Source organism: Bos indicus, chromosome 29 (assembly GCF_029378745.1).
Source record: "Bos indicus isolate NIAB-ARS_2022 breed Sahiwal x Tharparkar chromosome 29, NIAB-ARS_B.indTharparkar_mat_pri_1.0, whole genome shotgun sequence".
Lineage (NCBI taxonomy): Eukaryota > Metazoa > Chordata > Mammalia > Artiodactyla > Bovidae > Bos > Bos indicus.
In genome coordinates, this window is record NC_091788.1 from 26,762,004 (window position 1) to 26,783,286 (window position 21,283).

Consider the following 21,283-nt stretch of genomic DNA (forward strand, 5'->3'; position numbering starts at 1 on the left):
ATGACCATGTACCATTACCCAAAACTAGAGAGAGAACATTTCCATCACCCTGCTAAGTTTTCTCACGTCCCTTTCTAGTCTGTTCTCTTCCTCCCACCCTCCAGCAACTGTTTTGATTCCTATCACCACAGGTTAGTTTTTGTCTGTTCCAGGATTTCATTGGAAATGGAATCATGCAGTATGTATGCTTTCATTTTTGGCTTTTTGAAATTCACCATATTATTACATGATTCAGTAGTTTTGTTTTTTTTTTAATATAAAAGTAATTCATGAATTGGGCTTAAATGAGGGTTTTGACAGAGAAAAGAAAATAAGCACTGTAATCAAAGGGAATGGCTTGGGGCAAAGATTGGGGCCAGGGATGGTTACTAGTTTGCTCTGGATGTAGCACAAAATTCATAATGGGGATCAGTGGGATATGAAATTGAAGAGTTAAGATGGAGGCAGACAATGGAAAATACCCCACTGTGTGGTTGACAACAGAAAACTTCTAAAAGATTAAAATGGGGGACCAATTTGTATTTTAGGAAATTAATCTAAGACAACATGAGAGAGACTGAAGAGAGGGACCAGAACGGTCTGAAGCAGGCGGGGGGCAGTGAGAATGGAGAGGAAGAGATGAGGAGGAGTACTGAGGAAGCAGAATTAACAGATATTGTACTGAAGATGTCAGAGCTGCTTACTCACACCCCACTTCTAGGTGTTGCTGACAGGAGTACAGCGATGCCATTTACTGAAACAGTTAGAAGAAAAAACAAGTTTGTAAGTGAAGACAAACAATTCAGCTCTGAAAATGAGTCTGAGGTGCCGATAAGTCATGCAGGTAAAGACAGTCTGGATTATGCAGGCATTTATAAATGCTGGGACTGAGCTTCATTAAGTCAAGTAACCAGAAAGGATTTTAAAAAATGCCCCAAGTTAATCATCTTGTTTACTTGTGATTGAAAGCATTTTCCCATGTTACTTTACAACCTCCAGCTTTAATATACATCATATATGATAAAGGATCAAAATTCTTAATGCCATCTTTTAACTGATTTACTTATTTGATGTCCTCCTGAGATTTTGATTACTGTTGCTTACAAAGTTTGAAAAACCATGGTTTTAAATAAATGTTTTTTTGGTTTTTCCCTTTTTTGGTTGTGCTATGGCGTGTGGGATTTAAGTTCCCTGACCAGGGATCGAACCTCAGCCATCGGCAGTGAAAGCACACTGCCTAACCACTGGACTGCCAGGGAATTCCCTTAAGGACTATTTAACGACATTAAAAAGATTCCATCAGGTGCTCAAAACAAGCAAAAAACCCTAGTTTGATTATATATTCTTAAATTTTAAAAGACCTATCTAAAATTTATTGAATGCTTGTAATACATGCCAGCAACTGGGCTAAGTTCTTTATTATCTCTTTGAGTCCCCAGTTAACAATCCTGAGGTAGGTTCTATTATTAGTTCCATTCTGCAGATAAAGGAAACTGGGTCTAAGAAACCCAGAAGCTTTCCCAAAGCATCAAGAAGTAGAACTGGGTTTGAATCTGGGTCAGTCTGACCTTGGAGTTCCATTACGCTACCCTGCAAATATATATGACAGGGGAGACATATACCCAATTTAATAGTGGTTACCTGTGGTGACAGGACTACAGATGATTTGAATGTTCTTTTTGTTTTCTTGACTATCTACAATAAACACTGTATTTTGTAACGAGAAAAAGTTATTAAAAATGTCTTTCCAGGGACTTCCCTGGTGGTCCAGTGGTTAAGACTCTGGGTTCCCAATGCAGGGGGGCCAGATTTGATCCCTGGTCAGGGAACTAGATCCCACATGCCGCAACTAAGACCCAGTGCCGTCAAGTAACTAAATACCTAAAAAAAAAAAAAAAAAAAAAGTCTTTCCAAGAGTTTATGATCTATCAAACTGTATCTATAAGGTAACATGGGAAAATGTTACAGGTAGGTAGTGTGCTAAGAATTAGAACAACTGTTATTTTCAAGTTTTGTAATATTATTTTTATTTAGTATTAAAACTTTAACTTATAGTAATTTGTATAACATCTATGGAACCATTAAATATTTTTACATTAATATTATAACAAATTATTACAAAATTTTTAAAAACTTACCTATACTTTGTAAAATTAAACTCCATACCACAGGAACCATGTTTTAGGAAACATGAATTAAAATCTGAGAAAGACATGTGGGGAGGGTGTGTGGAGGGTGACAAGCAAATATGACAGTATGTCCATGTATGGAGGAAAAGCAAGGACAGCTGATAGAGAAAGTCCCCAATTAACTGGGCTTACAGGCACAAGTAAAAGTGTTAGCTTTGGAAAAGAACAGAAAAACTTTTCTGAGATGGGACGGTAAGGAAGAAAGATGAATGAAGACATAGAACTGTAGAGTGGAGGATAAATTAGATTAAAGGAACTATTAGTTGGCTACTTTAAATCAATTTGGAAAAACAAAAGGTAAAACCATTCATATTAAAATACATTTAGAGGGAGCTTTAACAATGCATCAGAGACAAGTCACTGAACACTGGGAATAACTAGTTGATTGTCTTACAGATAACTTGCTTGGCAAATTTCCCTGCTCATCTGCAGTACCTCTGTTAACTATAGAAGGACCAGTTTTAGGAAGTTTAACAGAACCAGTGGTACCATCCTGCAATGGCGTCTAAGATTTCTAGATTTTTCCTGAAGGTGGCTCCTTGGGGAGGCAAAAAGATCTTTCTAGTAGAACTCTGTAAGAGCCACAGAATATTTTGTTTAGGAAAAATACTGATGCCATTACATTTAAATAAAGCAGCTTGATGAAGATCTAGCTTTACTTAAAAGATTACTTTATGAAATAATCTGCCACAAGACTGCTTTAAATAGCAAAATCCTCCAGCAAAGGCGTTAATTCACTTGCAGTTAAATATTTACTTGCACTGGGCCTTGACACAGTCTCCTCCCTTTCCATCAACTTGCTTGTACTCATTTTTTGGTCTCCTCCAAGTTTCAAAGTCACCAGGCAAGGTTTCCTGTTCTTCTCTTTACAGCACTTATCACTACTGTAATTAATTTTTAAAGTTAACTCTTTAACTTCTATCTCCTGGCAAGACTGCAAGCTTCACAAAGAAGGGCAGAGGCTGCATATGTTGTTCATGGCAATACAGAGCCCAGCAGCATATTTAAGCCTGAGGCAACAGTCCAATAAGCACCTGTGACATCTATGCAAGATCTCTGCTGTTAAAAGAATACGATCTTGGTTAAGAAACAAGAAACCTTTGTACATACATTCTGGAATAAACTCCAGGAACTCAATTTACAGAGCAGAGTACCATTCCTCACAGATTCCAATAACTGGCTTATAAGTAAAAAGGGATAAGAAGAATTTGAAACTGTTTGGCAGAAATCTTTAACTTTCCATTTCCTACATCCTGTATCTCTGCATTTCCATTCCCTTTCCAATGTGAGAGATAAATGGTGCAGGAAAACAAAACAAGCGACACATGAAATAAATTCCGTATCTCTCTCTAAAAAGAGGATTATTAGAGAAAGTGCTTCTGTGTCTGCCAGCATACAAAATGGAGATCTGGAATGCTGCTTGCCGTCAGGCAATCCTAAAAAATGTTAACAATTCAGCACTACAGGGAATAAGACCTTGGAAGTATGTACAGAGTGACCAAAATGTACTGTTTTAAGGATAGTCACATATGTAAGGAGGACATTAAATGGAAAAACTGAGGTAGCAATTTTAAGACCAAGCACTTTTTCATTTTACAGCAGTGCAGGGAGAGGGAGGCGGAGGAAATGCCACAGAGATGCAAGACAGAGGGAAGTGAGGCTTGTATCCACTAATAAATACTGCATGCCGACAACAGGAGGATGCCAAAAGTGAGAGGAGAGCAATCAGCTGGTAATCAAAGTGCAGAAAGCAGGAAACGACTCAAGACACTTCCAGTAGCAGTATCCACGGAGTAGAAACAGTGGGCAAAATGCTTGGAAAGCTCAAGGTACACCTGACAACTTCTGATGGTGAGGGGAAAACCAGCAGCACAGAAAAGCAGGGCTAAAAGATGTACAGACAGACCATCAGGAAGAAGATATAAGCCTTTAGGGCAGGAGGTACAGGAAGCAGCCACAACTGACTGAAGCTGATCATCTGGTGCACTGTTTTTAGCCAATTCCTGTCTTTGCATCAACCTTCCTAGTAAACAGCTCTCTCTGCGTTTGTGATTTTTTTTCCACATTAGCACTACCATACGACTGAACTGAACTGAGGTACTTCTTATTATACCACGCAGAAGAGACTCAAATCTTTAAATCTGCTGCACTGCTACGTGTTGGCTGAGTGAGAGTAGCAGAACAGGTTTAATGGCTCCAAATTACCTCTCCCTCTTTTCCAAACCAGGGATTTTGGTTAGCTAAAGGACACAAAGTTCGTTCTAGAGCCTAGTTCTTTTGTATGCCATAAACCTGATACTAGAGGTTACCTTCCCCTCTGCTGTGACCTCTCCATTTCATTTTTCTACCTTTGATTTTTCAAAATCTACCTTAGGGTTGGCAACCTTGCTTTAGTTACCAAAGTCGAGTTCAGTGATTTTCAAACTGTGTTCCAAGAGGGGAGGCTGAGTGGGTAGGATGGGTGCTCCCAAATGCAATTCCACCATGGCATGGTGCTTTATTTGTCTGGGGTTTCTGGTAAGAATTCACTAGGAAAAATTGTTCCACTTCCTTATGGAGTCAGTACTTACTGCAAGGTATACTTTAAACCACACAGTTTTGGTATGTTTTTAAAACTGGGTCTGTTAATGGGCAAAAGGTTAAGTTTTTATCTCTTTCCTCCCGTCACACCTCCCCCTCCCTCTTTTTATAGACCCTAAAACAGGTGTTTAAGAGTCAACCGAAAACACTTCCTTACACAATTTAGCCTTTGAGAATTTCTAAAATAACTATATATTTCCATGTGTTGGTGCTTAAACATGATCAAGTTGGGCATAGATCAAAACTTGGTGTGTGAGTGGCGGGGATGGGGTGAACTGGCACACGTGTTAAGGTCGTTTTAAGAGGGACAGGAATTGACAAGCGAAGCAAAAGGAGTGTGGAACTAAGATGAAAGCTTTTCCCTTAACAGAAACCGAAAGACTCAACAGCACATTTTCTAACGGGAAGGGCTCCTCAGCCAGAGAGAGGCCTCCACGTCCTTCACCCTCATGAGCCAAGTCTTATCCCAGCTTCGGGTACATCTTTGAGTCCCTGCTTTCAGTGGAGGAGTTGGCTTCCTATAGACAGGCAGATTAGGAGTCGCCTCTTCCTCTCTTCATTATAATAAACGGCTAACCGACAGCAGAATTGGGAATTGCAGCAACGGCGACAGGGATACAGGAAAAAGGGGCAGATACCGTGCCGTCCTGCGGCCCCCAGGCCTGTCAGCTCATCACCCAACCGTCCACCCCATTTTTCGGTCTAAACTTACCAGGTGGGAGACGGCCCTGGGCAGGGAGTAAGTTACTGCGCTGGGTCGAGTCGAGTTCCGCTGAGCTTCTTAGAGACGCTGCGGGAAAGAGGCTGAAACCCAGTAGCCGCCGCCGCCGCCACCGCCTCTGTTACCAGGGGGTCTCGCCTCCATCGCTGGCTGCGAGAACTCTGAGGGCACGTGACCGGAAGTATGAAGGCGGGTCTGCGGGACACGTGACCCCAGAGCACGGCCGCCATGACACCTTCCGCTAGTTCCCTCCCTCCTCCGCCGGTGCGCGCCTGTTTCATTTCCTCTCGCCGGCTTTAGGCGGTGAAAGGTCCCAGGAACTTAGCTGTCTCACCCCTTTGGCCTAGAGCTCCTTCGGTCCCGTTCGGCGCTGCGTCTTCGGCCGACAGCGGGCAGGCCGCAGAGAGCGTAATCGCGACCGCGGCCGGAGGGGGAGGGACCACGCGCAAGCAGGGCGTAACCCGTCACGTGACGAGGAAGTACCGTTAACAGCTTTGTCTCGGCGTCCCCGGCGCTCCGGGATGACGTAAGCCTGGGAGGGAGGAGTAGGAGGGAAGACTGAAGCTCAGGTGCGGCTCTTAGCGCGCGGTGAGTGTGCGGGCGCCTAACCTGGAGAGATGCTGTGACCCACAGAAAGTTGGGGGCTGCCAGCCTAGAGGTGGTGGAGAGGGGCTGAGACCTACAGGCTGGGAGCCTGACTTTGAAAACTTGATTACCGCCGCTTCTTTCAAGAGATCTGAATGTAGTATTAACGTTAACTGCTGTTAAGTTCGGAGTTCGCTAGGCAGGGAGCTTGTGGTCAGATGTCTGCAGTGATGCGTGCAAGGCATGTTGAGTGCATGAGTGAGTGAGTCGCCATTTCTTGGTCTAAGGTAGAGAGGAGTTCTCTATTACTTGAGTTGTTGAGTCACTCAGTCGTGTCCGACTTTGCGACCCCATGGGCTGCACTACTCCAGGCTTCGCTGTCCTCCACTGTGTCCCAGAGTTAGCTCAAACTCATGTCCATTGAGTCAATGATGCTATCCAACCTTCATCCTCTGTCTCCCCTTCTCCTGCCCTCAGTCTTTCCCAGGATCAGGGTCTTTTCCAAGGAGTCGGCTCTTCGCATCAGGTGGCCAAAGTATTGGAGCTTCAATTCAGCATCACTCCTAATGAATATTCACGGTTGATTTCCTTTAGGGATAGACTGGTTTGATCTGGCTGTCCAATGAACTCTCAAGAGTGTTTTCCAGCACCACAGTTCGAAAGGCATCAATTCTTTGGCGTTTAGCCTTCTTTATAGAAAGATCCCATTATGAGGAAATCCCCAACTTCCCCTTGGCATAATATCTGTAATTTTTCTTCCTTTTTCCTCTCTCTTGCCTCTTCTTCCTTCCACGCATCTAGTGGGGAAAAGAGAACGCTGTTATTTGCGTTGGGTGTTCGCACAGCAAACACTGGTTCAGTAAAATGAGTACTAGGCCAAGAGACCCCACTCCAGTACTCTTGCCTGGAAAATCCCATGGACGGAGGAGCCTGGTAGGCTGCAGTCCATGGGGTCGCTAAGAGTGGGACAGGACTGAGCGACTTCCTTTTCACTTTTCACTTTCATGCATTGGAGAAGGAAATGGCAACCCACTCCAGTGTTCTTGCCTGGAGAATCCCAGGGACGGGGGAGCCTGGTGGGCTGCCGTCTATGGGGTCGCACAGAGTCGGACACGACTGAAGCGACTTAGCAGCAGCAGCAGCAGGCCAAGAGAAAAACCTTTTTTTTGATCCAACTGCTTTTTATGTTGCCATCAAGCAATAGGGGAAATGGAAAGGTAATTAGATTTGGACTCAAGATTAGTGGATTTTAGTCTCACCTCTGCTTATGAGCTCTGTGACCTTTGGTAAACCAACTCTTGAAAAGGTTTTTCATTGACTTTGGTAAGCATTTATGGTCACCCTCTGTTTGCTTAGTGTTTTGCTAGGCTAACTGTGACAGAAGTAATAGTTAAACTCAGTTTTGTGGAGAGACAGGGTTTTTTTTATTTGGAGGAAGATTCCAGAAACAGCATATATTACACCATGGAGGCACAGAAGGTTTATAGAAAGATCTGTACAGAGATTCTTGTTAAATATTTACTTAAAAGTCTTAAATGCATATATGTGTATGACTAAGTCACTTAGCTGTACACTTGAAACTAACACAGCATTGTAATTTAACTATATGTACCTCAATAAAAAATCTTGTTCAGAAAAATTTCAAACACAGACAGAATAGTACAATGAACCCTCATGTATACCTAACCAAACTTTAACAAGTATCAACATTCTACTGTTCTTGTTTGAACAGCTTAAAAATTTCTGGGTACTTTTTATATCCATTGGTGAATTTGATTAATAGCAGCTTTCAATTTGAGCTCAATTCTACTGTATCTAGGTACTGGCTGATGTTGTTTACTTGCTAAGTTGTCTCCAACTATTTTGTGACTCCATGGATTACAGCTTGCCAAGCGCCTCTATTCATGGAATTTCCCAGGCAAGGATTTTGGAGTGGGTTGGCATTTCCTTCACCAGGAGATCTTCCCAACCCAAGGATCGAATCTGTGTCTCCTGCATTGGCAGGCATATTCTTTACCACTAAGTCACCAGGGAAGCCCAGGTACTTGCTAGGAAGATTGTATTAATATTGTTTGAAAATTTCTTTGGGTGTTAGTTAGCTTCTTTCTCTGTTGAATCAGATGTGTGACATGGCTACTTTAAAAACATACCTGGAAAAAAAAAAAACACAAAAAACTGCCTCTGTGATACTATTTTAGGATGTAATATAGAAACTTAGTGTCCAGGTCAAGGAAGTTAGTGTTTCTACTCTGTTCTGGTTATTAAGCTACTGAAGAGTTTTATGTTCAGTTCTGGACAAGACATGTTCAGGCATGTGTGGAAGGCTTATCAGAACTGAGAGGAATTTGGAAATTGTCAGGTCAGAATGATTGAAGAACTGGTGTTAAATTTTTAGAAGACCTCATGACATTTTTCAAATACTGAAGGACTGTTTTGTAAGGAGTAAACATTTCCTTGGGCTTCCCAGGTGGCACTCTTGGTAAAGAACCTGCCTATCAAAATGCAGGAGCCACAGGTTTGATCCCTGGGTGGGGAAGATCCTCTGGAGGAGGGCATTCAACACACTCTAGTACTCTTGCCTGGAGAATCCCATGGACAGAAGAGCCTGGTGGGCTACAGTACATAGGGTTGCAATAAGTCAGACACGACTGAAGTGACTTAGCATTCATGCAGACATTTTCTTAAACTGTAGAAGCCACAGTTGGTAAAAGTTCCAAGTCATCAGGTTTCAGCCCAGTAGTAAAAAAGTACCTTATAATGGTGTGAGCTGTGGAGGAGTGGACTGTGCAGCTTCATGAGAGGGAGCACTTCCTTTCCCTTTCTGAAAATGTTCAGAGACCCAGAAGCTTAATTCAGATTAATTTTTGAATTACGTGGATGTGTGCACCGAGATATCTGTGAGTCTTCCACTTTGAGAATTATGAGAAGTGGGACTTATTCTAGACCTGAAAGCCTGAGAAGATTTTGCTAAGTGGGTCTGGGAGGTAAGGAGTCTATTCAGAGATAGTAAGCGCAAGGGAAGGTATAAATTTGGAATGGTGTAACACTATCACCTGGAGAAGGCAATGGCATCCCACTCCAGTACTCTTGCCTGGAAAATCCATGGACAGAGGAGCCTGGTAGGCTGCAGTCCATGGGGTCTCGAAGAGTCGGACATGACTGAGCAACTTTACTTTCATGCCTTGGAGAAGGAAATGGCAACCCACTCCAGTGTTCTTGCCTGGAGAATCCCAGGGACGGGGGAGCCTGGTGGTCGGCCGTCTATGGGGTCGCACAGAGTCGGACACGACTGAAGCGACTTAACAGCAGCAGCAGTAACACTTTCACCGGGCTTCCCTGATAGCTCAAGATGGCAGAGAATCTGTGTACAATGCAGGAGACTGAGTTTGATCCCTGGGTTGGGAAGATCCCATAGAGAAGGGAACAGCTACTCACTCCAGTATTCTGGCCTGGAAAATTCCATGGACAGAGGAGCCTGGCAGGCTATAGTCCACGGAGTCTCAAAGAGTCAGACACGACTGAGAGACTTTCACTTTCACTAACACCCAGCAACTTCTCTTGAGAACTGACATTGTATATGCTGTTCCCTTTTCGTTCTCATCTGCATTAAGTCTTTTTCAGAGAAATAGAAACTAGGTTTTTTACTTGATTAGGTCATAATTTCCAGGTTATTCTCTCTTCACTGAGATCAATGCCAAATGATCTATCCATATCAGAATTTAAGTTTGCAAGTGGAAGAGATAGCCACTGTGGTCTTGATGTCATTCCTTTCTATCTTCCTTAGGATCTTACACAGTGATTCATCTTCTTTTTCTTGTATCTTCAGTCCCTATCATTCTAAATTCTGTTCATTTACTACCTACATGTCTGTCTGAGTCTCCTCTGCTCATAAAGTCAAGAGAGGTTTTCTCCTTCTCCACAAGATGTCTTGAGTAACTAACAGACCTTATCTTTAGTTTCTCACTTCTAACCCCTTTTCTCAAGTCCTTGGTTTCTAGTGTCTGCCCACAGCGCTTTACAGAAATTATGTTGTCTACCAGTACTAAATCCTTCAATGCCTTTCTGTTGCTTACCAAATATAATTTGTTCAGGTTCCTTGGTTTGAGATTCATAGTGCTTTGTAACTTGTACCTGAATTAATATCCAGGTTTATCTTTTTTATTCCATTGCTTGTATGCTGTGTTTCAACCAAAGACTTATATTCTCCAAATATATCATCTGACTTGCCAATGCAGGAGACACGGATTCCATCCCTGAGTTGGGAAAATCCCCTGGAGAAGGAAATGGCAACACACTCCAGTATTGCCTGGGAAATCCCATGGACAGAGGAGCCTGGTGGGCTACAGTCCATGGGGGCGCAAAGAGTAGGCCACCACTTAGTGACTAAACAACAACAGTAAATACTTGGCTTATTGCTGCCTCTTTACCCTCCCTTTCCTCAGCTCTAGTGCTGCTTCCCTTAGAAAGGTTTCTGCGGTTACTTTTAACTCAATGTGATCCCTCTGTCCTCTGTGTTCCGACGTATTACTTTGCTTTTGTTCCCCTTATGAGGTGTGTGTGTGTGTGTGTGTATGAGGGGGGTGTGTGTATGAGGGGTGTGTGTGTGTGTGTGTATGAGGGGGCTGTGTGTGTGTATGAGGGGTGTGTGTGTGTGTGTGTGTGTGTGTGTATGAGGGATGTGTGTGTGTGTATGAGGGGGGTGTGTGTGTGTGTGTGTGTATGAGGGGGGTGTGTGTGTGTGTGTATGAGGGGGCTGTGTGTGTGTATGAGGGATGTGTGTGTGTGTATGTGATTTGTCTTTCCTCCTCAGTTGATTATAAAGTGACTGCTTTCTGGAATTATTTTGTCTTGTTAGCACCACTGTGCCTCATATTTTACTAGAAGCCGCTGATTTGGAGGAAAAAACACCAGAATTATGGGTTTAAATTTTACTCAGGGGCTTGCTGAGGACTTCAGCCTGGGCCATAGCCACTCAGTTGGCTCTGAGGAAACTGCTCAGAAGAGGTAGGAGAGAAGACAGTTTACGTGGGAATTTTAGCTGGGAAATAAGTGCAGGCAGGCCTATATCTTGGTAAAAGAGTACTGCTAATCACAAAGAACCGCTTTTCTATGTATGGGGATGTATGAAAATCTGAGGTGATTAAAATTCTGCCTGAGATATACATCTGTTTGAGGGGCCTTTGAGCCTCGGGCCTCATCCTGTTGACTTAATTTCCTCTGAGTGCCCTGGTGGTCAGCAACTGCAGCGGGTTAGGGCTTAACCCTTGTAGAACTCGATGGTGAGCAGAGCTGTTTGTCTGGTGATCCTGATTTTTCTGTGTCTGTAATACTTAATAATGTGAATGGGTGAAAGAATGGCAGAAGATTTTTAAAAAATATTTTGAGTATAGGAGAACTACTAAAGATTTTTTTTTTTCAGAACACCATTCTTGCACAGATCAAGCTGTATTAAAAACAGCATTAATAGCAGAAAATAAAACTATGTTATGTGTATGCAGTAAAAACTATTGTAAACGTCTGTATGTGTTTTGCCCCTGGAAATTATGCCTCATGAATGTTAGGACTTTCAGTTAGGTTTTGTCCTCTGTTGTATCTCTGGGACCTAAAAGGATGCCTGGCACATAGTTGGTGCTAAGTACATATTTGTTGAATAAATGAGTGAGTGAATACATGTGTTTTTTTGGGAAAAACAAAACCACAAGGTATAAATAATTAAAAACAAGTATAAACAGTTATTTCTGAATTTTTCCGTGGTATTTGCCTTTTATTCTCAACTTGGTAGGTAACAAAAGATTGAGGAAAAGTTAAAATTAATGGGTAGAATTTTCTTAAATTCTGTTTCTTTTTTTCTGGAACCTCATATAATTTGACAGAAACACACGCTTGAGTGTTGTCGAACAGGTACGAATGCTTGTGTTAGTTGACAAAGTCTTCACTGGGTAGCTGGCATTTGCTCCCTTGTATTCTTTAGTTTAGTCACTAAGTTATGTCTGACTTTTGCGATCCCAGGGATGTGAATTCTTACTCCTGATTTTTCCTATCAGGTCTGATACTGAAGCTCTCATTCCCCTTGATGTGCTAATTCTCGGCATCCGACTTCTCACTCACAGGCTGGAGGAAGCCATCCAGAGGCCCTTTTCCTGTTAAACACTGTTGAATTGTGGGCTCATAACCATTGAATGTCACCCCACTCCAGTACTCTTGCCTGGAAAATCGCATGGGCGGAGGAGCCTGGTGGGCTGCAGTCCATGGGGTCGCACAGAATCGGACACTACTGAGCGACTTAGCAGCAACCATTGAATGCAGTGAGAGACTTACAGACACATGATTTACAGCTCAAAGAATTGCAGCTGGAGTTGCTATTTTACCACAGAGGAGCTTGACAGAATTTCCCCTTATATTTTGCAGGGTCTGTTCTATACTGTTAGATAAATAGAGTAGGATAGGATTATGGAGAACCTTGAGAATCTGGATTTTTTTTCTCTGGGAGTTTTAGAGTCAGGGAATGATACCGTACAAGCTGACTCACGTATAATGTTACTTGTACTTGTTTTCTTCCCACCTAGATGCCAGGCACCTCCAGAGTAGGGAATCCTTGTCCCTTTCTCATGTTTCCTTGTTTTCTCCACTTGTTCCTGAGTCCAGGCTTGCCCTGCTCACCGCACGACAGGCCAGTAAATCGGAGACAGAAGTGTTCAGGCAAAGAATAACTTTATTTGGAAAGGTGGTTGACCGAGACAATGGCAGGACTCCTGTCTCAAAATAACCATCTTCTTGGGGTCTGGATACCAGATTGTTTTCTAGGGGTGGGGAGGAAGGTGAGGAAGTAAAGTAAAAAGGCTATTAATCTTGCAGACATCTCCCGGAATGGCCAACCTCAGGGAGGGGACTGTTAATTTCTCCCTTCCTGTAGCCATCCACAGGTGGAGCGGGTCCTGAAGAAAGGCATTTTGGTTTAAGATTCAGGTAGAGGGGCAGGGTTCCTTGAGGCAGGCCATTATGTATGGATCGCAACAGCAATGGGGAGCAAAGGTTAAAAGGAACAGATCCATCATGGAGTCAGATTTTGTTCTTCGCTGTAACACCTGTTCATTTAATGCTTGCTGAAAGAGTGGTGAGCTTCTCAAATTATATTTCTGCAGGTTTTATTCAGGATCAGTGTGCCTGTCCCTCAACGTAGTTTCATCTGTCTGGGTAAATGACTTTTGTGCCAGTGATACCAGAGTCCTACAGCCATGTTCTTGCAGAATTTGAGTCTCTGGATCCATTACTTTCAGCCCTGAGGCTGGACTCCACTCGTCTAAAGGTGATTTTCTTGATCCTTATATCAGTTTTATTTTCATATTGATAGTTTGGTGCGTTCTTTGTTACATGTGTGCCCCTCCCAAACATTTTTTATGTTTCATAGACTCCTGGGTGTTCTTACCTGTACTGTAATACTTTGCATAGAAGTAGTATTTTCCTAGCACTTTCTTGATTTATTTTTCAAGCAGTTGATTGAATTCTTTTTTCCCATCCTTAGAAGTCATGATATTGATTACTGAATCCACCCCCTCCCCCAAATCTTACTGCCTTCTCTCAGAAAGTAATGTATTTGATTGAAAATAACATAGTTTAAATGAGTATACCTCATTGCCTTTTGAACAATAAGAACCATTGCAGTTCTGTGAAGTTCATTTCAAAACAAGGAATTGGATGTACCCCTCTGTTTTAGGGAACGGAGCTAAAAATTAGCATTGCAAAATTAACCAAAAATTAGTTCTGTGGGGAAGGAGTATGTGCTTCTCTCAAACTCTGAGTTCATTTGATAAACTCAGGAATGACATGGTAAAGAACAGTCTCATAACCAATTCCTCACCCCAGAGCACCCTTCTAGCCTCTGAGCAAAGGAACGGGAAGTAATAGGCAAAGTAATATGAGCAACAATTATGAGGGTTGGTAGCTGACATTTTTTTAGCTGCAAGTTACAGAAAATCTTCTCAGTAATGGCTCAAGCAATAAAGGTGTTTATAACCTGGTTGGAAGTCGTTATTTCTGGGATTAGTGTGGTGGCCACTGATATTCCTTAGGACCCAGGCTTTCCATCTTTCCCGTTCTGCTAGCTTCTGTATATTGACTGTTGGTCACATTTGCAAGATAAACGGCCGGCTTCAAGTCTTGATTATCTCCAGTAGCAGCTCAAGTGAGATGGAGCTGCCTGAGACAAAGGCTTTTTTCCCCTTCAGATTCTACCATTTATCTGAGAGGGCAGTGTTTTCCAGGAAGCCCTCACAGGGCTTAGTCTCATTAGCTGGACTTGAGTTCTAGGGCTCCCCCTAGCTGCAAAAGAAACTGGGTAAGTGAAGATTTGGATTTTCCAGCTTCTATAGTAGAAAGATGGAGAAGGTAATAGCACCCCACTCCAGTGCTCTTGCCTGGAAAATCCCATGGACAGAGGAGCCTGGTAGGCTGCAGTCCATGGGGTCGATAAGACTCGGACACGACTGAGTGACGTCACTTTCACTTTTCACTTTCACGCATTGGAGAAGGAAATGGCAACCCACTCCAGTGTTCTTGCCTGGAGAATCCCAGGGACGGGGGAGCCTGGTGGGCTGCAGTCTGTGGGGTCGCACAGAATCGGACATGACTGAAGCGACTTAGCAGCAGTAGCAGCAGCATAGTAGAAAGAAGCAAGGTTGAAGAGGATTGGGAATATGTTTGTTTGCCAACCAGTAATTTTTACCGTAGTGTTCTGGGCACAGCATGGCCACTGCTTTTTCTGGATAAGGAGAGGAAGGTGTGGGGAGATCTAATAGTACAGCGACTTGTATTTGCGTCGTCTACAGTCTCACTTGCTCTCAGAGCTGTGGGTTTTCTGTTCTCATCGTACAGACTAGAAAGGATTTACCTGAACACATGGTTAAAGTGGTTGCTTTATCCCCTGGGTATTTGATCTTCCATCATTGCGGTCAGCATTGGAATGACCTAGCTGAATTGCCCAGAAGATGAATAGGCTAGTAACTGGCTTCTGCCAAGGGGGAAATTACTCATTTATACAATTGAGCCTATTCAGCCATTTTGAGATTCAGTTAAAAAGTTGAAACTGAAATGTCCTTTCTTCTGTATCTTTCACTATTCTAGAATAAGAGCTTGAATCCTGTTGGATGGTATCTAACTGGGCAGTGGGTAGAGTGGTGGGGAGGAACCTGACACAAATTCTCAGTGTCTTATTTCCAGTCGATAGTTTGATTTGCTTAGTGGCTGAGAGTCTCTCACTTGTCTGTTTCCATGTTTCTAGTGCACGAGCATAGCCGTGTCTCGAAAATGGTTGGCTTTGGGCAGTTCAGGAGGAGGACTCAACCTCATTCAGAAAGAAGGCTGGAAGCACAGGCTTTTTCTTTCTCACAGGGTAAGATTAAGGGTTGCCCTGTCATGTACCATCTAGAGTATCTGTCATAAATGTGAGTTCTCCATTGTAAACATCATTTGGAATAAAAGAAGAAGGTAAAACTTGAGATTGAGTAGTAAATTACACGTTTTTGAGGAGCTGCCTAATAGTTCTCCTTCTGTGCTCTAGGAAGGTGCAATTTCTCAGATAGCCTGCTGTTTACATGATGATGATTATGTTGCTGTGGCTACCAGGTGAGAAACTGTTTTGAAACTATCTGATTTTTCCCAAATGCATCTGAAATTGAAAAATGGGGTTGTGTGTTTATTAGGGTGACCAATCATCCTGGTGTGCCTGGGCCTCACTCTTGTTTAGCACTGAAAGTCCTGTGACCTGGGAAACCATTTAGATCCAAGCAAACCAGGATGGGCAGTTGGTCACTATAGGATTCGTGGAAAACACTAATATGAGGCAACATTTCTGAGACTTCAAAGTAGAAAGGTAACATAACTTAGGACCTCAAAGTTTTCTGTTGTATTAAATCGGTGGACTAAAGCAAGGAGATTAATACCTTGGCTTTCTACTTCCTCTTTTCTGAAGAAAAAGAATATGCTTATATACTTAATATAGTTGATACTGTGATGCAGTGAAATTGTACATTTTTCACCACTGCCAAAAATTTGCTTCTGTGTCTCCATTCTTGCAGTCAAGGTCTTGTAGTTGTTTGGGAATTAAATCAAGAGCGTCGCGGGAAGCCAGAACGAATTTATGTGTCTTCAGAACACAAAGGCCGAAAAATTACAGCTCTCTGTTGGGATACAGCTATTCTTAGAATATTTGTAGGTGATCATCTGGGGAAAGTTTCTGCCATCAAACTCAACACTTCTAAGCAAGCAAAGGTGAGAACCAGTTCAGTGCTTTGTGTAAGTGGGTGAATATATAAGATGTTGTCTTACAGAATTTCAATTAAAGAACACAGTTTGATCTTTATGTCTTTCAGGGTTATCTAGAGCCCAGACCATTAATTTTGAGAAAACTTGTTTGCATGTAGTATGTATGGTAGCCTGGTTTATCTTGGTCGTGTTGCAGAATGACTGTGAGCTAACTTTCATAATTTGCACGTTGTCTATTACATTACTCCATAATTCACCTGGATGGCCCACTTAAATAAAGCGTTCTTTAATAGTTGGCTGTCAAGAAAGAACAGATGCCTGTTTATTAGTTATGTGAATAAAATGGCAGACATGGAGAAATGGTACCAGTTGCCCAGGCTCCTATTCTCCTGGTCCCCATTTTGAAGAAATTCTTGAGTGCAGGTATACTTTCTTTCAGGAGAGATGTAACTTGTGAATGGAATCTAAAAGGCACTCCCTGCATTGGGCTCAGCAGTGTGGGTCCTGAGGCTTCCTGGAATGCTCCAGTTTGTCGTTAAGCAGACCTGCTTTTCACTGTCTTCCTTTTCCAAAGCTGTTAAATCAGAAGTGGGGAACTTGTCTCTCATTGGCTTATTTCCTTGCAGGATCGTGGCAGATTAGAAGAGATTTAAATACCATTGCCTAATAATTTTTTTAGTTAACACATCAGAGTATTCTTGATGTGTTAATGAAATATTCACGATGACCCATCACAGTTACCACTTGATTCATAATGTATTTTTCATCCAAAATACATTTGGGATTCTTAGCCCTAGTTTGTCTTTTTTTTCCGAGTGGAGAAGTACTGTCTACAGGTGAACAGTTCTCTCATATATTCCAAAACGTATTTTGTCTTTTTCATCCCAGCTTCTAAGAATAGATAATCACAAACAGAGCCTTAAGAATTCTCCTCTGCAGTTATGTAGATCCATTCATTTCACAAAACGAATGGATGAAACTCAGTCTAACAGGCAAATTAATCTTGGTCCATTTAAAATTTTTGTTTTGCTATCTAAGCTGTTTTCATTTAAAAGGTAAAGAGAGGAGGATTATGTGTATACACAAAGATAAATTTTATTTTCTTGTCACATCCCCTTTAGGCAGCTGCTGCCTTTGTGATGTTTCCTGTTCAGACAATAACGACAGTTGATTCCTGTGTTGTCCAGTTAGATTATTTGGATGGAAGACTCCTTGTATCTTCGCTTACTCGATCCTTCTTGTGTGACACTGAGAGGTATACTTACTAACCATGAGTCATTGGGAATACAGAATTTCAGAGCTGGAAGGGACTTAGAAGTCATCTCGCCCAATTTCTTCAATTCAGTTATACAAATATTAATAAGGAACCAGCTCTGTGCAAGTTGATGTTAGAGAGCAGAGAGGATATAGAGGAGAGTGACCATAGTCCAGTGGGTGACTAAGGTAAAAACTCAGTTCTACCAAGAAGCCTGGTCTGAGTGCCATGAAGGAAGGTTGAACAAAGGCCTGTTCCTATATGGGGAATCAGGTCGTCTTCTTTGATTGAGTTTGTTGTTGTTGTTGAAATTGGATATGTAGTTTTTTTCTTTTGCTGGAAAAGCGAGAGACTTTTTGGGAAAGGTGCCCAGGTGGAGAGCAAGGATAATGGAACCCAGGAGAACTGCTCTCACACATGGCTCAGAGTCTCAGATTTTATGGTGATGTGGAATTTTGCTGTGTATTTAATAGAATTTTACTAAAAGGTAAAACTGGGTGGTGAATAAGTAAGAACTTTGTGAAGCTGACAAATATTTACTGAAATCTCAAGGGTCAAGCCAAAGGGCCAGTGAATGGCAAAGGAGTGTATTGGTAGTGGCTGTGAAATACCAGAACAGGAAATGGCTTGAAATGAATAAATCCTGTGTATCACTGTGCTTAAGTTCCTCAGCCATTCTCACTGCATAGAAATATTCACCACCCCCACCCCACCTTTTCCCTTCCAGCAGCCTTGGCCAGCTACCATATTCCTCCGAACCCATCCCCTCTTTTAGAAATGTGTTATGGAGAATTTTGAGCACACACGAAAAAAGAGAAAATTGCTTGATAAACCCCTGTGAGTCCGCTAGCCAGCTTCAGTAATTTGATGAGGAGGTTTAGTAGGTGAGGTTTGAAGGCAGAAAGGTAGGAGAGGAGAGGCTGTTCTAGTAGGAAGGTGCAGCCTCTTGGGGAGCAGCGAGAAAGAATTAGGCATATTCCAAGATGTGTCCTTCTGGCTTGAGCTGGGAGTTGCTGGGGATCCTGTTGGTAAGTTTGCACCATACTGAGAGTGACAGCTGTAAATGTCACTCTAACTAAGTACATGGGCTCTCAGATCATTTTTAAGGAAGTGTACATGTGGGAAATCAGGGTTTGGAAATTGGTCCTCTTAGAACTATCCAGGATTGGAAGCTTTTTATGTCTTTCTGGGGGTTCTTCTATCTCGTGAGAAGGTGAGGAGAGGTTGCACTTTGTTTTCTTAGGATGAGAAAGACTTGTGGAAAGGAGACCATAATAGGAGGTTGCAGGTGTCTGGTATCAGAACCTAGGTATACAGCTGTGGAGCAAGGCTTTGAGACGCAAAGCATCCGTTTACCTGGAATTAGTAGGAAGGGGGATGTACTTGGTTCTGACTTATTTCAGACTGTGGGTTAGTGATGAAGTTAGGCTTATAGAACTGGATATCATCCAATGTCACCCGTTCACTTTTAGCCTAGACCTAGTGAGCAGTAGAGCTTGCTTGACATGCGGCTGGAGGAGGCAGACTAGAATCTTTCTGTCTTGGTTTTGTGTCTTTTCTGTACCTCAGTTACTTCTAGTATATCCTTTGACATTGGACCTTTTGGCCATTAAATCTACTCTTGAGATTTGAGTAAAATATTAGTTAACCTCACAAATTTCTTAAATATTCCTCATCTGCGTTTTTTCCTGTTTACTACATAGTCCAGTTCAGAAATCTGACTGACATTCTGACAAGTGGTCAGAACACTGGACTGAATTAACACCTTTCTAGGGTTGTTTTGAGAATCTAGTGAAATGGTATAAAGAGCTAAATAAATGGAGGTTTATTTTTATCTCTGTGCAATATAGTTGCTAATTCCCGTTTCACAGGATTGTGACTAGAGTTGGTTATGAGGATAGCCAACTGCAAAAATAACATGTTTTAGAAATGCCTTATTCATTAGCTAGAATTCAGTTTGGGGGAACCTGGATAGTACAATAATTAACATTTTTTATTTATGTTAAAGTTTTGTTTGTTTCAAGCTATGTTCCTTTCCAAACAAACACTTTTTTTTGTTCAAACCAAGGCTCCTGATAACTAACCCAAGTGAGATACGCGGTTGCTTTTCCTGCTGCTTTCTGTCAGTGTTGTTAATGAGCTTCACTAAAAGAATTATGTATGTGAATGTGCTTTGAAGTGCATACAGAGCAATACAAGAAGTTATGGTTTCATTACTTATGTTCCTTATTTGGGAAATAAAATACATTTCTGGCTTATTTTAGTTAATCCTTAAAACTATTCTTCTAGTAAAGCTGATGTTTTGTTTTATTCTTCAAGCAAGTTTAGTGCAGGGTGTATGCACAGGTGCTAAGTCGCTTCAGTCGTGTCTGACTCTTTGTGACCCTGTGGACTGTAGCCCGCCAGGCTCCTCCATCCATGGGGATTCTCTAGACAAGAATATTGGAGAGGGTTGCCATGCCCTCCTCCAGGGATCTTCCCTACCTAGGGATCAAAATCCCTACCCAGGGATGGAACCAGAGTCTCTTACGTCTCCTACACTGGCCGGTGGGTTCTTCGCCACTAGCACCTCCCGTTCAAGTAGACACCACTGCCACATGCGATGCGGTGAATGCTTTGAAAACATGGCATGGGAAGCCTGAAATTCTGCTTGTAGGAGTCAGAGAAGGCTGTCAGAGGAGGAAGGATGGAGTTAGCTCATGAAAAATAAAGGAGTGTTTGGGAAGAGCCATACTCATCCTCACCCTCCATGTTCTCAGGCAGCTTTGTATGTGCAGTTCTTTTATATAGCTAGTTCGTGTAATCCTAGGGGAACGGAATGTCCCAAGGTACAGACTTTCAGAAGGACTTAGCGTTTTCAGGAAAGAGTGAGGCGTTTATTGGGTATTTGTGACAGACGAGTGGCCTGGAGACAGGATTGGAGAGTAGATCAGTGGCCTCCACGGGGCAGCTGAAAAACCAGATGAGCAGTCAGTAGGATTTAAGGATGTAGGAAATGGTTTGGGAGCACTCATCTTTAGTTTTGGAAAAGAGCCTTCACATTAACTCTGACTGTGGCTAATAAACTGAATACTAACCTGAAGTGTTTTGCTTCCTGTAACAGAAATAGTTAATGGCAAATGAGAGTTGTAACCCTGTTTTTGATCTTTCCATTCTGTTGTTTGTTCCAGTAAATTGCTAATATGAAGAAAGGGAGGACATTGTGGGTGCGGTTATTACGGCCATGTGGATTTGCAGTCCAATGCTTTTGACATTTCTGTCAGTAAACATGATTTCTCTCTTTTTGTGGGGGGTATTAGAGAAAAATTTTGGAAAATTGGAAACAAGGAAAGAGATGGAGAATATGGAGCTTGTTTCTTCCCGGGAAGGTGTTCTGCAGGCCAGCAGCCCCTAATATACTGTGCTCGCCCTGGCTCCAGGATGTGGGAGGTGAACTTTGATGGAGAAGTTTTAAGCACACATCAGTTTAAGAAACTCCTCTCCTCACCACCTCTTCCTGTGATTAATCTAAGGTAATGACTTATATGTTCAGTAGGAAGTATTTGAGGAACTTACATGGGGTGGGGGTTGGGTTGAAACCTCTGACATTCTATATGCATCAAAGATTTTATCATACCTTTTAAGAGTGAAGTAGAATTTTTATTAAAAGATTCAGAGAAACCTAAAACTCTTTAATCAATTATTTTTTATATGGTTAAAGCAAATTGAACAAGA

General features: G+C 42.2%; 2 protein-coding genes across 4 annotated transcripts in view; one reads left to right on the forward strand and one right to left on the reverse strand.

Annotated features, from left to right (window-relative positions):
* GTF2H1 (general transcription factor IIH subunit 1) overlaps positions 1 to 5,644 on the reverse strand; it is a 29,232-nt gene extending 23,588 nt beyond the window's left edge. Inside the window, exon 1 of the mRNA XM_019955119.2 lies at positions 5,461 to 5,644. The gene's annotated coding sequence lies outside the window, so the exon portion shown is untranslated. The remainder of the gene's footprint in view (positions 1 to 5,460) is intronic.
* Positions 5,645 to 5,690: 46 nt separating this feature from the next.
* HPS5 (HPS5 biogenesis of lysosomal organelles complex 2 subunit 2) overlaps positions 5,691 to 21,283 on the forward strand; it is a 50,055-nt gene continuing 34,462 nt past the window's right edge. The window contains exons 1-7 of one of the 3 annotated variants that reach the window (XM_070782594.1): positions 5,691 to 5,995; positions 13,197 to 13,360; positions 15,332 to 15,442; positions 15,611 to 15,675; positions 16,128 to 16,320; positions 17,436 to 17,569; positions 20,869 to 21,081. In XM_070782594.1, coding sequence (XP_070638695.1) covers positions 13,253 to 13,360; positions 15,332 to 15,442; positions 15,611 to 15,675; positions 16,128 to 16,320; positions 17,436 to 17,569; positions 20,869 to 21,081 — 824 coding nt within the window. In that variant the 5' untranslated portion in view covers positions 5,691 to 5,995; positions 13,197 to 13,252. Of the gene's footprint in view, positions 6,058 to 10,813; positions 11,059 to 13,196; positions 13,361 to 15,331; positions 15,443 to 15,610; positions 15,676 to 16,127; positions 16,321 to 17,435; positions 17,570 to 20,868; positions 21,082 to 21,283 lie in introns of those variants that run through there. The other 2 variants (XM_019955155.2, XM_070782595.1) reach the window with 2 other exon arrangements.